Source organism: Xylocopa sonorina, chromosome 1, assembly GCF_050948175.1.
Source record: "Xylocopa sonorina isolate GNS202 chromosome 1, iyXylSono1_principal, whole genome shotgun sequence".
Lineage (NCBI taxonomy): Eukaryota > Metazoa > Arthropoda > Insecta > Hymenoptera > Apidae > Xylocopa > Xylocopa sonorina.
The window spans coordinates 9,784,999-9,798,887 of NC_135193.1; the positions used below are offsets into that span (position 1 = coordinate 9,784,999).

Genomic DNA, 13,889 nt, shown 5'->3' on the forward strand with positions numbered 1-13,889 from the left:
CTCGCGATGAACAAGGAAGAAAGATTCTATCAACGAACGCGATTAAAGAAGGAAATAAATAGAGAAATGTCTCCAGAAAGCAAGCAGCTGTTCGACGACGTAAAATCTGCGCGCGGAATGCAAATGGCGGCGAGTTATGCCGGGCCGCGGAGAAAGTGTCCGTGAGTGGAACGGTGTGTTCCTCGTTCGAATCCTTGTTCGGCTTTCAAAGATCGCGATTAGAAAAGAGGAGCAAGAGAGAACGAGAGCGGTGGCCCTCGCTCTTCCCTCGAAACGTCCATTCCAATTTTCCGCGGGACGAGCGCCGCATGTCAACAAGCGTGCCCGTCGTCGCTTTTTATCCGCGAACGCCATGAAATGTGTATCGACCTTCTTTTTTTCTCTTTCTTTCCTCTCCCTCCCGTCCCTATCCTTCTTTCCTCTTCTCTTTTTTTTTCTTTCCTGGCTCTTTCTGGAAAGCATCTGCGTACGTGGACGGAGTGTCGAGCGGCGTGAAAGCGGCTCGAAAATTTCAGGTCGCGGCCGTGCACGGCTGTCGCCCGATAACCGAGATCGATCCGTTTGCTCGGAAAAACGATACGCACGATCGATCGATCGATCAGCCGTCGTTGAAACGGGTGAAAACGACGTTTTGGAAGAGGCGGACACTCTCGACTGCGAATTTCCAAAGGCGTGTTCGACGCCCACCCTTTCGAAAGCTACCGCGAATCTCTCGACCTCTATTTATCTTCTTTATTGAAATAGCGAACAAGAAAAAGAGAGAGAGAAAGAGAGAGTGAATGAGTGAGAGAAGGAATGAGCTAATTAAAACTATTACTTGAGCTTCGATTACATACGACTTTACAGGAACTTCGGTACTACCGTATGTGTAGCGACGTTTTTGTTTTCAATACTCCGATGAGGAGCAGAGGAGAAAAATGGGAATTGAAAAGCTTTGGACGAGCTTTAATTGAATAAGGAAAACTGTTGACGGGATATAATGGAAAAGTGTAAGGGCAAAAGGCTGGATTTGCAAAGAGGACCGTCGGTTACGGGCATAGAGCAACTCTCCCACACCCACCCCGACCGGTCACAATTTCATAAAGCCCGTCTATATAATGGCAGAGGGCTCGGCCGAGCCTGCAGGGCTTCGTGCGACGCAGATTAAATGTACTTCATGTAAAATTCAACGCGACCCGCTCGCGCTCCAACGGCTCCGAGACACTTACGCTTTTTAAAAACTTCCACGCAGCGACCCCGTGGAAAAAATTTGTATCACGCCGATCGCGATCCCGTCAAAGTCCCCCGTTCGTGACTTGGAAAATTAGCTTCTTCCAGGGAGAGATCGAACTACAGAGAATCGTTCGGGAAACGGTTATAAATAACGCTGGATCGAAGAACGACCTCTCTGAAAATCTCTATCAACGACAAAATACTATGTACGGATTAGAAAAAAATTCTCCAAATCATTTCTAGAACCCTTTCAGTCGACAAATAACTCGCGATACTTCAATCGAAACCGAATCGCTAGCACAAAAATAAACGATTCTTCGAATTTCATAGTTGAAGGACTGTAAGTTCCCATTTTCTCCATTTCTTCGTCTACGCGTGTAAAATAAGGAAACTGGATAATCACCATTAGCAAAAGCATCGGATCTTATTAGAATCTAACGCTAGGTTCCACCCGCTAGAAGCAATCAAGCAAACAACGGAGGGACCCAAGCGTCTCCGCGTCCCGGGAGATCCTGAAAGCACGTCGACGTATTTTCCCCGATTTCCACCGCTTTTCACCATCGCCATCGGTGATCGAGAGGTCTTCGCTGGTACTGGTCGTACGAGGCCGAGTATAGACGGCGGTAGAAAGAAAAAATCGTCGCTGGCCGACGATTTCCTCTAAAGTCCGCGATCCATCGATCCCCCCGGTCGGCGGCCTGCGCCACCGCCGTTCGGAGGGTGGTTTCTTTCACGAGCGGCGGCCCCGTCCGTCCTTTCCGGCCCCGCTAAATACCGCAGCATCGCGAAATTAAAATATTGATCGAACAGCGTCGCGAGGGAGAATACGAATTGCGGCGGAGAGACGAGAGAAAGCCCGGCGGATCGGTTAGCGGCAGCAAAACGGGGGCTGACGGGCGGCCGCGGTGGCGAGGGGCGAAGGCCGCCACCCGGGTTCGAGGGAGGAAAAAAAAAAAGGACCAAGGGAAAAGATTGCGGTCCGGCCGAAAATTCGAATGTCAATGACTCGTCGAACCGAGCCGACGCGACGCGACGCGCCAACCTCTCGCTCGATATCGAGGGTTCACCGACTTCCCTCTTCTGCTTTTCCTTCCTTTTTCTTTTATTTCCTTTCTCTCCTCGCCGTGCCCTCTTAATTGAACTTCCGTTGGACAGGGTTGAAGTCGGGGTTTCAACTTGATTGGACGAGTGTTTCTTTTTTGGGCTGGTCATAGGTGCGGTGGATTTTCCAGGAATGTTTGGAAGGGGTTGATTGAGAGCGTTCGGTCTTCTCGATTCATTACCGAGGAGATTAATCATTTGGCGCACGCGGGACATGTGCGAGTTAACGATGACTGATTTTTCGTTTCATCCTCCACTTTTTGAGAAAGACGAATCGAGTAATTAACGCGGAAGACCGATCAGCTTAGCACACGTAGAGGTGCGAACTCGAGAACGTCCGATTCCCCGCTCGAAAAGCAACATACAACAAACGCAACGCGCAACTATAACGCAAGGTTATGCGTGTATGTACTAGATATACTAAAGGTATGCCACAACACTGAGTTCCACGAAAAATTCTGTTCCAAGCGTCACTTTATATATCTTCGGTTCAGAGGCTTATGACGGATATCCTAATACTCGAAACCCTTGAACAGTGCACGGGATACGGCTACGAATCGCGACAAATTCCCCGATGGGAAAAAAATGAAAAAAAATTACACATTCCGTGATTCACCGTAGGTCCTCGTTAGCGTCTGCCGTTCAGCGGTAAATAGTTCTATTAATAAAAAGGTCCGGTCGAAACGCAAAACGATTGAGAGCTACTGGGTTCGAGGCAGTGAGCGATAGCGCGCGTCACGAGGACGCTTCTGCGCCAGAAATAGGCCCGAAACCTCATTATTTTTATTCTTAACCATAAAATTAGCGGACGCGCACACCTCTGCGGCCGCGCTTACGCCCTGGGTTTCGTGCAACGCCCGCTGACATTCGAAAACCCGCGAGCAACTTTTATCGCACCTCCACGCGATGTACCAACGGCATGTGCGCCGATACGCTATCGCGTGTGCTACTTCCCCGGTTATGAGTCGACTAGAATGCTCCAATTTTCGTTCCTATCGGGAACTAACGGGTCGAATGCTTCGAAAAATCTGCTCGAATTTTCTGTTACCAGTTAAACCGCTACTCTAATATACGTTACCATCGCCATTAATACATCCTCGACTGTTCCACGTTTCGTGTATTTCGTGTCGAACACGAGGCTGTTAACTCGAATCTGATACGCTCGAAAAATCAGAATTCCATCGACGCTTATCGCTAATCGTGCATCGTAGGTGTACAACGAAGACTCGGAAACGCGTGCGATTCGCTGGTTTGTTACAAGTGGCGTAATAAAATCGTAGGAACATCTCGCGAGATTTTCGTGGTACGCCCGCGAGACAAACGGTAACGAGAAATACGCATATCGCTCACCTGGAGCTCCTCCTTGCACTGACGTTCCTCTTCGAGACTCATCCGCTTCTCGTGCTTCTTGTAGTAACGCCTCTTGGCGGCCTGTAGGTTGAACCACGTGTACGAGAAAGACTTCACGAATGGTAGGAGGGCCTCAATGAATGGATGGAACTCATCCTGCAGGCACAAAACGAGTCACAGACTGATTAGCGACGCGCAATTACCGGTCACTTATCACGCGTCGAGAACGAGCAATCGTACGCGCGAAACTAGCCTTCAACCACTACGAATGGCGAAACACTCGCGATTTAACGCGTCATCGAAACCCTCGGGAAGACACGCGCACGGTCGATGTTTAACTCTGTCCGCGTTCTACGCATATAGAGCGACGCGACGCTCTCGCCCTTGACGAGACCGTCGATCCACGATCGAAAATTCGGGAAAACACGACTCTCGCGAATACAGCCGAATGGCTGCTCGATTTCCCTTCGGACGCGCGATTTGTCAATAATTGTTTCTCGATGCTTTTCGCTCGCGATATCGCGTAAGAACGTAACAAGCGCTTACGAGTATATTATCTTTCCAAATACGTACGTGTACACTATTGTAATTACAATTTTAATGGTTAAACGATTAGAATTGAAATCGTACTCTCTTAATTAATTGTTCTAACAAGGATAACGGATACTCTCGTTCTCGAAAGGTACAAACTGTTTTATTCGTTATTTGTATCGTGTGCATAGTCATGCAAGGGATGTGCAGATGTAGAGATTAGCTTTTCATGCAGATCAATTCTGTTCACCATGCTGTAATGAACTTTAGAATTCATCACCGTCTCTAATAGAAAATATATCATTTCCCTGCAAAAATGAGAGTCCAACTACCTAAAAGACGACGGCCTGAAAAACAGTTTAACTTTCGATTACGTGTCGAAACAGTCTGTTAATCGGATCAAATTTAATTCCCGTCTTATTCCACGAAGAAAGTGGAGTAAACGAAAATGTCACGGACACATTCGAGGGTAACTGGCTTCTTAATCGGTACTTCGAGCCGTTCCGGAATCGAGGCGGTGCCGAATATCCGTTTCCGGTTCGCGAGGCGATCGGGAAAAGGGAAGGAAATCGATTATTGGTCGAGGGATCGTCGCCGTTTCCACGATCGCTACGAAATTCCGTTCCTTTGTCAGGCAAATGCGATCTCCGCCGCGCATAGAATCCCGCGATTCACGCTCCAAGGGGATGTAAACATCGTTCTACGGGGGATGAATTTTCGGCGACTCCTCTGTCGAGATGAAAACCAAGCCCCGCTAGCAGGAATATTCATCGATAGAACAATATGACGCGAGTGCAATCTCATCCCATATCTTTCGTCATTCAAACAAAAAAAAAAAAAGAAGGAAAACGAGGATCAAGTGGTATATGAATCCATGAATGAAAGCTGGTTGGAGGGAGGAAAAGGAAGACTCGAAGATTCAATGATAGAAGCAATGATTCGTAACAGCTTAACGAGTACTACGTTCGTACTTTTCGACATCCCCAGAGAGCTATCGATATCATTTCTATTCGTACGATGAAATTTACCGATCAGTTTCAGTGAATCAAGAGTAATACACGCGTGACGTGATACGTAACACCGACAGCCCCTGAATCACCCATGAAATCATGAGCGACCACCGCGAAACCGCAGGATCGAATCGACAACACGAGACTTAAGGAGTAAAGGTGACAGGGAGAAGGAAGAACATAGAGGCTGGCCTGTGAACAAGCGTCAAACGACACGAACCATCGAGTATTCGCAAGCACTGCTGCTGCTGTGGCACACTACCGTCTGTCTGTCCCTCCTGCCGTCCGGCTGTCAGAAGCACCGATTCTCGCAGTAACAACCGTCGGGCTCGCAATACTCCTCCGCCACCCTGTCGCAGATTGATCGTGGCCTCATCTGCACCACCTCACGGGCACCCCTTCTTCTCCTCTCCTCCACACTTGAGACCAACGAACCGACCTTAAGGGAGGTCGATTTTCCAACCCTTCCCTCTGTCTATCTATCTAGCTCTCGATTTCTTATTTTTTTTCTCTTTCTCTGTCTTTTGTAGAATTTTTTTCTATATCTTGAATATCTCGAGAGGATCAGATCTCTTCCTGGTTACGGCTGGTTGGCATTCCTTGAACAGCCAAAGAGGGGTAGGCAAGGGGTTTCTCTGACGCTGTCTGGTGTCTCTCATGGATTTATTGGTTTCCTTGGTGAGACGTCATTCGATGGAGAAAGCTCCGATCTTTCGATGATGGGTTTCTGCTGCGGGAAAACGGACCGCGTTTTTGTCGATGGTGATGGCTGATTCGCGAGGGTGTTTCGCGAAATCGGTGGCGCCTAACTGGGAAATTCGATCGTGGTTCATCAAGAAGAATGCAAATGCTCTTTAATAAACTTCTCTCGAATCTTACCTATGTAATATTTCACGGCAAACTCCCCAAGAAACTGGAGAACTCGCGATATTTCGCGCGCCTCGAATCAACCGCCAGAAGCAAAAAGGCTCGAAATATCCTTCGTTCTTGCTCTCAATTCCGGTACTGTTCGACTAGACGTTTCGCGGCGAAGCGTCCAAGAAAAGTCGCGGCTACCCAGCTCGAGAGGAACAGAAGATTTTCGCGTCGCACACTCGCCCGCTCGCTTTGTCACCGCGGCCCGACAGCCCGCGCACGGTCTCGCGCGTCTATCTATACGACACACCGTTATTTTCGGACGCGAACGAAAATCAAAGGCATTAAGGAGGCGCACGGTGACGCCGAGCGCGTCGTCATCGCGGAAAAGACCAGGGGAGGACAAGGACGCGGGCGAAAGGGGACGTCGACGCGCGATTCGCCCGGGTTCCTCGGGGGGTTGATGAACCGGACGACCGCGTCCCGCGTTTACCAGCGCGGAGGATGCAAAATTTGCCTGTCGAATATCTTTCGGAAACTTAAAATAATTTTTCCTCCTTTTTTTTTCCATCGACCGACCGAAGAGCTTTATTTTTGGGCTCATAGGAGGGAAAGTGTTGTTCGTATTAATAGAATATATAAGGATGATCGATCGTAACGACTTCCAACGGTAACATTTTCATTTAACAAAATGCGATCGTAAATACCGCAAGCACTTGGGGCGGTTTGCTTCCTTATTCGATATGAGAATAGTTACTATGGGATAATCGTGCTTAAGGGGTGATCGTTGTAGAATACTGCAACGATCGAGGTGATAAATAAAGTTGAGCAATCGAAAAACGTGGTCGATATTTCGGGAGATGCTGCACGCGTTTATTTTAATATCAAGGTAGAAGTTCAACGCTTCTATTGTTGAAAAAAGATAGACATCATTGGAGGAGTCTCGAATGTTCTTTTAAATATGTCGCGCAGCTAATAAACTAAATCGTTAGATCGCGGGACGGATCCAAGGAATAGAGTTCTGGCTGGTGAAGAGAGCTACGGGCGGGCGCACGTGTCGCGGGAAACTTCTATTTGCACAGCAAGTTTTGGTGCGTAGTTGTCGGTAATAAATCGACACGGATTCTGCGCGGCCGAGCTTGTTTATCGCGACGCGTCGACGTAGAACACATTTCTTCGATCCCCGGCCACGCCACTCTATTTAAAAGAAAAAAAATAATAGGATAAAAAAATAAACTCCCAACCCACGTGAAATAATTAGCAAACTATTCCTGAAAATACCAATGCCCTGTTATACCAGCAGCATCCGAAATCGCGACGAAAGAATCGATCAATTATATGGTTACATAATTCCGCCTAACATGCTGCGAAGCGTAACTAAACAACCACGATCGAATCTCACCGGATCTACACGTTCAACCAGAAAGAAACCCGTTCGCCTGTTTCGCGAAAAATGAATCCCATCCTGAAAGCCACCGACGTCCGCCTAATCCGCCAAGTACTTACTGCCAACGAGACCGTCCCGATCGCTTCGAGATACCGACGATCGAGCGATCGGCGATCAGAGGAACGCGAATCTGACGCGAAACCAATCCTGATCCCGTATCGGCGCGCTGTTCCAGCGGCCGCACCGCGGTCAGCTGATCCTTCAAGGAGCCAACCAGTCTGCGCTCGATCACCAACGCGGCTCGATCACTGGCGACGATCGTTCCGACGCACAGCGAATTCGCTCTCGTACGACACTGATCCACTCTGGTAGCCTGCCAAAACGCTTCACTGTGTACCAGATCGAGCCGAACCGCTCGATACTCTCCCAAACGTGCGATCGAAACCAGACCAGGATCGAACTGAGCACGCGAACGATCTCGAACGATCCCGAACGGTAAACGGTAACCGCCGACGAAATTGGCAAGCGTGGCCGCGCGCGTCAGGAGAGACGCGGAACGTGCACGATCTGGCCGCGAATTGCGCTTGATCGCGATTGAAACCCGCAAGGAGGGACCGTCGACGCCGGAACGACGGGTACGACGTCGGTCGTCGCGACGACACTGAGACGCCGGTCGTCGAGACGCGCGTATCTAGACGCGCGCCGAAAGCACCGCGCGGCGGCCAGGTACGGCACCCCAAACAGTTATTAATAGCCTCTATCCTAGCTTACTAGATTTGCCCTCGAACCGACGCAACCTCCTCCAAACCCCGCCCGCCCCCGTGCACAGCCCCAGTTTCACTCCCCTACCCGTCCTTTCCCCGACGCCCTCTACCCACGACGCCCCTCCTCGACGCTCGGCGTCTCTACGCGCGATACTCCTCGCCCGCCGTTGCAGCGGCTGAATCGAGAGTCTTGCCCTTTTCAGCCCCAGTTTCCTTGCTTTTCCGCCCCCTCCCCGGCTCTCTCTCTCTCTCTCTCTGTCGAGGGTCACTTTCTTTTTTCTCCTTTGTTCGACTTTTCCGCGGGTTCTGTAGAGAGGGATGATGCTCGAAGGGTGCGTGGGGTTTCGGCTTCCCGTGTACAAATGGAATCAGAGATTATTTTTTTGACATTGCTGAGCGTTTAGAGGGTTGGCTGGAGTTTCCTTTGTGGAATTGGACAGTTAAATGTATGAAGGCACTTGCTCCGGAGGAATTATCCGTGTCTGACCAGACGTGTCACGATCTACTGACGCGATTGGGAATGAGCTATTAATTACGAGAGGTACTTGAAAGCGTTTCGACATAATTTTATAACATGTTTCGGAAACGCGAAGAAATGCAATTTCAGGAAACGTTTGTGCATTTTTCAATCGTAAAATCTACAGGATTGGCGAGAAACAAAAAATTGACACTGCGACAGCGGGCGCCGGTGCCTAACAAGGAACGTCCCGCGGGACGATCGGCAAATTGCGCGAAACTCGATGAAGAAAGCCGGGTAAAATTGATTCTTGCCACGTTCCAATTCCCCGCGGTGCTTCCTGTCCTAGCCGCCGCCGCTTTCCGCGTCGATAAACCCGCGAAAAAAACAATGGAACTGATTTTTGGAACCGCTAAAAATAGTCGGCCGGCATCCGACCGACCGATTCCGCGGAAATTCCCTCCTAAATCTTCCTAAATGTAAACTAACCGTCGAATTCGGCTACCAAATGCGGATGTAAAGGAATAAAACTGAAGAGAAACTCTCCGTATACTTGGATTTCTACAAATATTTGGCAGCAATTCATCGGATAACAGATAAAACGGTCTACAACGATGTCTGAACGAAAATCGAAGCACACCGTACTTTTCGAAGGAACGAGAGTGAATTAAAATCAACCAAATTTTGAGAACAGGGTTAATTTCACCCGGGAAGAATCACGAGAACGCTCTATTAAATTAGACTTGACCCTAACCGTAAAAGTATTTCAATCGCGACCCTAACTATCGACTCCTGAAGGAACCACCCTCCTCACACGGATAGCCCTAATTTCAAACTACGAACCAAAGAAACTTGACCCCCATTCGCGAGATTTCGAACCCCTCGTAAACCCCTCGTAAACCCCTCGCGAACTCCTACAATCGCTACCCCTCGAACCTGCCCCTAAAATTCCTTGGAACCTAACGCAAATTCTAGAACCTCCGTAACCCACGATTAACCCTTAGGTGTCCGAATAACCATTGGCACTAACTCAAGGAAAACTACTTTCAAAGCGTCCTTAGCCTTTCCACGATACACGTGGAAGTAAAAAGATAAATAATTAACGCGGTAAGTGCCGTTAACACGATCGTGGTCGACGTCGCACACGAAGGTGCCGACAAGAGGAACCAAAGATGCATCGATCCACGAAATAAGTCTCAATACTCGAAAGAGAAGAACGACAGAACGCGTACACCAAAGTGTCCACCGGTCCCAGAAAAGGGGATACGCGGAACACGAGCACGAGGAAGGGGTGAGAAGGTCCGCAGCAAGAAACGGACGGACGTCGTGTACGGTGGTAGGCAACGTGTTGTCGCCGGTCCGCGTGGCTTGTAACCAGGCGGGACAGGAGGGCGCGAGAAGAAGCGGCTCGAGAGGAAAAAGACGAGCGCGGAGGGTGGCGATCGATAGCCAAACTCCTACGCCAGATAGACACCGGCACGGACGTACGCTCGCCCTTCCTTTTTATTTCGCGAGAGCTGATAAGAAGAGGCGCGTTATGCATGGACTCCTGGCGTCGCGTCCGCGACTTTTGATACCGAGCGGATGCCGGTTGCAACGAGCGGCCGATATTCGTTGCGAGATAAAACGGTCCGCCTTGGTAAACGGAAAGGAGCCGAACCCTTTGACCGTGGAGAAACCTCTGTTGTTCGGTGGAACGGTTCTTGGCTTTCGAGGCCCTCGAGGAAGTTGGATTTACAGGTGCTCACGGGTGAAGAGGGATGAAGAGTTTCGATCCCGGATGGAGGATATTTTCTGTGGATTTATTTATGAAAACAAGTTCGAGATTGGAAACTGGTCTCTCGTGGACCTCGTTAAGGGATGATCAAACTGCTTAAAAGATAAAGTCATTCCTTTTGCACCTGAGGTTCAAGACTAACCCAAGTCTGGGGTTCCATTCATTGCGTTGATCAACGCAAAACTGTCTCATAGTATCGCTTATTCTCTTTTTATGCTAACAACAGGTTTATTTTTTATATTGCTATGGTTTCTCGATATCATTTTCTTCCGCATCTTCGTGAATCACCCCATCCCCCTTTTAGTCGGCCTTTAACGACAATCAGGGGATACTGCATCAGGGGATACTCTCTATCGATCCCCATTACGCAAAGATCAATTTACTCTGCGAAACCAACGGATCTGACTTAAATCCCCGTCTTTAAAGTAGAAGCTCTCAGCAACCACAAACGAGCTACAAAGATAAAAGCGATAATAGAGCAGTAACTTTCAGATTATACGCCGCTGGGAAGCATCGATTCACCGAATGATTGCTACCTTTCGACAGAATCACGATGCTCGAATGAAACCCCAGTTGCTCGTCACGTGACGAGCGTTTTCCTTATAGGAACGAGGAATCGCGGTGTTTAATGCACACCACGGGCGGCCGACGTATCGGACCGCTCGCTACTCGAAGTAAAGATCGCGTTCCTCGCACTAATGACTGTTCTAAGTTTGCTGGAGACGAGCACGCGGACAACGAACCTTCTCCGGCTATATCCACGCGACATTTCACCTCCTAAGTGGGCTACGAGATTCCGATTGTCGCCCCCGAAACGGTCCCGAAACTTCCGTCACTAACGAACTAGCGCGATGAAGCGTAAACAATTAGGAAATTTGAAAATAGCCGCCTAAGGAGTTAATTATGATTTCCAGCTGGACTTAGTTGCTAATTGACCAGATCCGTTGCCACTAATGGGGCAACTTCCTACACCTCCCTGCGCGTAAGGATTGATTTCGTACAAGTACGAATGAGAAAGCAGAACTTGGGAAACTAAGAAAAATTTAGTTGCCAGAGACTGTTAGAGCCGTCTAGTTTTCCAGAACTAAATTATTATAGCTGAAACTATCCTCTTTGTACTTTTTATAAATGTCTTTCAACATTATATACTTTACTATCATGAATCTAGTATCTCTGCGATATCATCGCGCAAATGTGAGTATAAAGTCGAAGGCTTTGAACTTTAGAATTCCCTAAAAATAATGTCAACCGCTTACAATGAAGCGTTGAACCGGAAACGGTTGACAACCCCAAGAATTCCTCAAAAATCCCAAAGAACGATGGAAAAATTTCGGAATGTTCCGCGGGGAAACAGGCTGCGAACTAAATAAGGAGGAACAAGATCGAACCAGAAGGGCAAAATTATACGACTACGTTGCTGCGTAAACGGATAAAAGCAAGTGCAATCTAAATATAAAAAATCGGAGTGGATAGAGGAGCATGTGACGCGGTGCCGCGGTAGCGTTACGTAAGAACCGTGATTATCGGGTATAAATAGGCGTTTCCTTACATAATTACACGGCGACGCGTTCGCGCGCCACGAAAACGAAAGCTGCATTGCTGAGAATCAGCTGACGGGAACGGGCATCCAAGAACGAGACCAACAACGATCGGGATTATGACAGGCACCGATGGAACAAGGATCGCGTGTGCGCCGACCACCCCATTGCGCTACGTGTTTATACGTGCGTCGCTATTTACGCGTCGCGACGCTTCACGTCGCGTTCCATCGAGCCATTTCCGCCCCCACGTACAAGCGATTCGAAAATACTCCATTTTTCGACTATTGATTCCGTTACTTCCTCTCTGTTATTATTAATTAATTATGTGCGTGTACGCTTTATTTCACGACGACCAATTTCACTTGTCAACTCGTTTTTAATATTACCTCGCGATTAAGTATTTCCAAAGTGTCTCGAAGAATTTAAAACAGTGGAAATAATATTGCTACCCCTCTTTCTATCCGTTCATAAGTTTATGTCCATTCTCACTACCCTATTCTGTCCCAATTCTCACAATCCATTGATAAAACGAGCAAAGTGGTTTCTATGTGTGGCCAGAAACACCTAAACGATTGAGCTTTGAGTTTCCAAGACGGTGCAGCACCGATTACGTAATTTTCTTGTAGTTGTCAGACTGACGATACGCCACGATTCTTTCACGTCCGCGGAATGAAACGACTGTTCTACTCGACGAAAGACAAGGTTTACGGGTGCACAATACAGGGGATGAATCACAGGCTCGATTAGATTTCCGGAAAGATCACAGCGACTCGAAACTTTCCCAGCAAAACACTCGTGTTTACATCCCCGCGAACGATCGGAAAAAGCGATTCGACGCTGGTGCACGCGAGTCGCACGTGTTCTCCTCCGTCTTCCGACTCTTTCTCCTAATCAACCCTTCACCGATAAATATCCATCGTTTTCCAAAAACTAGCTCTCGTGAAATTTCGATCTCCAGGAACAGAATATCGTATGGTAAAATTTTCCGACAGCTGAGAGAACGAATCACACGATTCCGACTTAAATCTCCCCCAAAAATTAGCAAGCTTCGTCCACCCTTTCCCAAACGGAACTCCGTCGAAACTTCCTTCACAATTCCTCGTCAGTCGCACTAAAAAACCATCGCATTATAAGCTTGAAAGCACGTTAAACTTCCCCAAGGTAAAAGCATCAGCGTAGCACCGATCAAGCACAGCTCTCAATCAGACTATCGACAAAATAATAGTGTGGAAAGAAAATAAGTAGAAAAAAAGAATCAAAAGATAAATACAAGATGAAAGCACAAGTAAGCCAAGAGGATAAAGCTCCGTCCAATGACTCTAGTTTAGTTTCTAGTTTTAGTTTTGCGAACGAAGCACTGTCCCGTAGATCCCGCAGAAAACGTTCGCCAGGCAACGAGGAGGGTTTTAGTAGCAGAGCGAGTGTTCAATGCACCTGTCCTACGGAAGGGGCCTGCAGGTAAGTCGAGACATCCGGTTCCACCATGCAGCTCCTCAGTGTGTCCGGGATGAACATGAGTAGCTGGGACGTCGGCTGTGGTGCAGGGTGAAGCCGGCTAGCAGCGCGCTCCTCGAGCGAGCCCGTGCTCGCTAGTAGCGTCGTCCCGACGCCGCGCGACGCCGACGATCGCCGCCGTGGGACGGTGCTCCAGCTGGTCGGCCAGCCGCTCCGTGTCCACGGGTAATACGTGGTCTGGACCAGCTTTCCGCTTGCTCGACTACACGGTACACCAGCTGGAGCGAGCGGCAGCGTTCACCAGACGCCTCGACACCGGCGGACTGTTCCTCTTCGGGCAGTTGCGACGGCCACCGGGAACGATGCGGTCGAAGCTGGTCCAGGCACCGACTAACTCGCGGAAATGCCTCTCCCTGGGTTTCTGTCGCGGAATCTGCGTGTATCGTGCC

General features: G+C 48.8%; 1 protein-coding gene across 8 annotated transcripts in view; it reads right to left on the reverse strand.

The window, feature by feature from the left end:
- The window catches only part of Nfi (Nuclear factor I), a 59,947-nt gene extending 46,273 nt beyond the window's left edge, over nucleotides 1-13,674 (reverse strand). For 5 of the 8 annotated variants that reach the window (XM_076892867.1, XM_076892859.1, XM_076892843.1 and 2 more), the window contains exons 1-2: nucleotides 13,420-13,559; nucleotides 3,664-3,819 (exon numbers count right to left, since the gene is read on the reverse strand). In XM_076892867.1, the coding sequence (XP_076748982.1) occupies nucleotides 3,664-3,819; nucleotides 13,420-13,500 (237 nt within the window). In that variant the 5' untranslated portion in view covers nucleotides 13,501-13,559. Of the gene's footprint in view, nucleotides 1-3,663; nucleotides 3,820-5,424; nucleotides 5,935-13,419 lie in introns of those variants that run through there. The other 3 variants (XM_076892874.1, XM_076892851.1, XM_076892824.1) reach the window with 3 other exon arrangements.
- Between the last annotated feature and the right edge of the window lie 215 nt (nucleotides 13,675-13,889).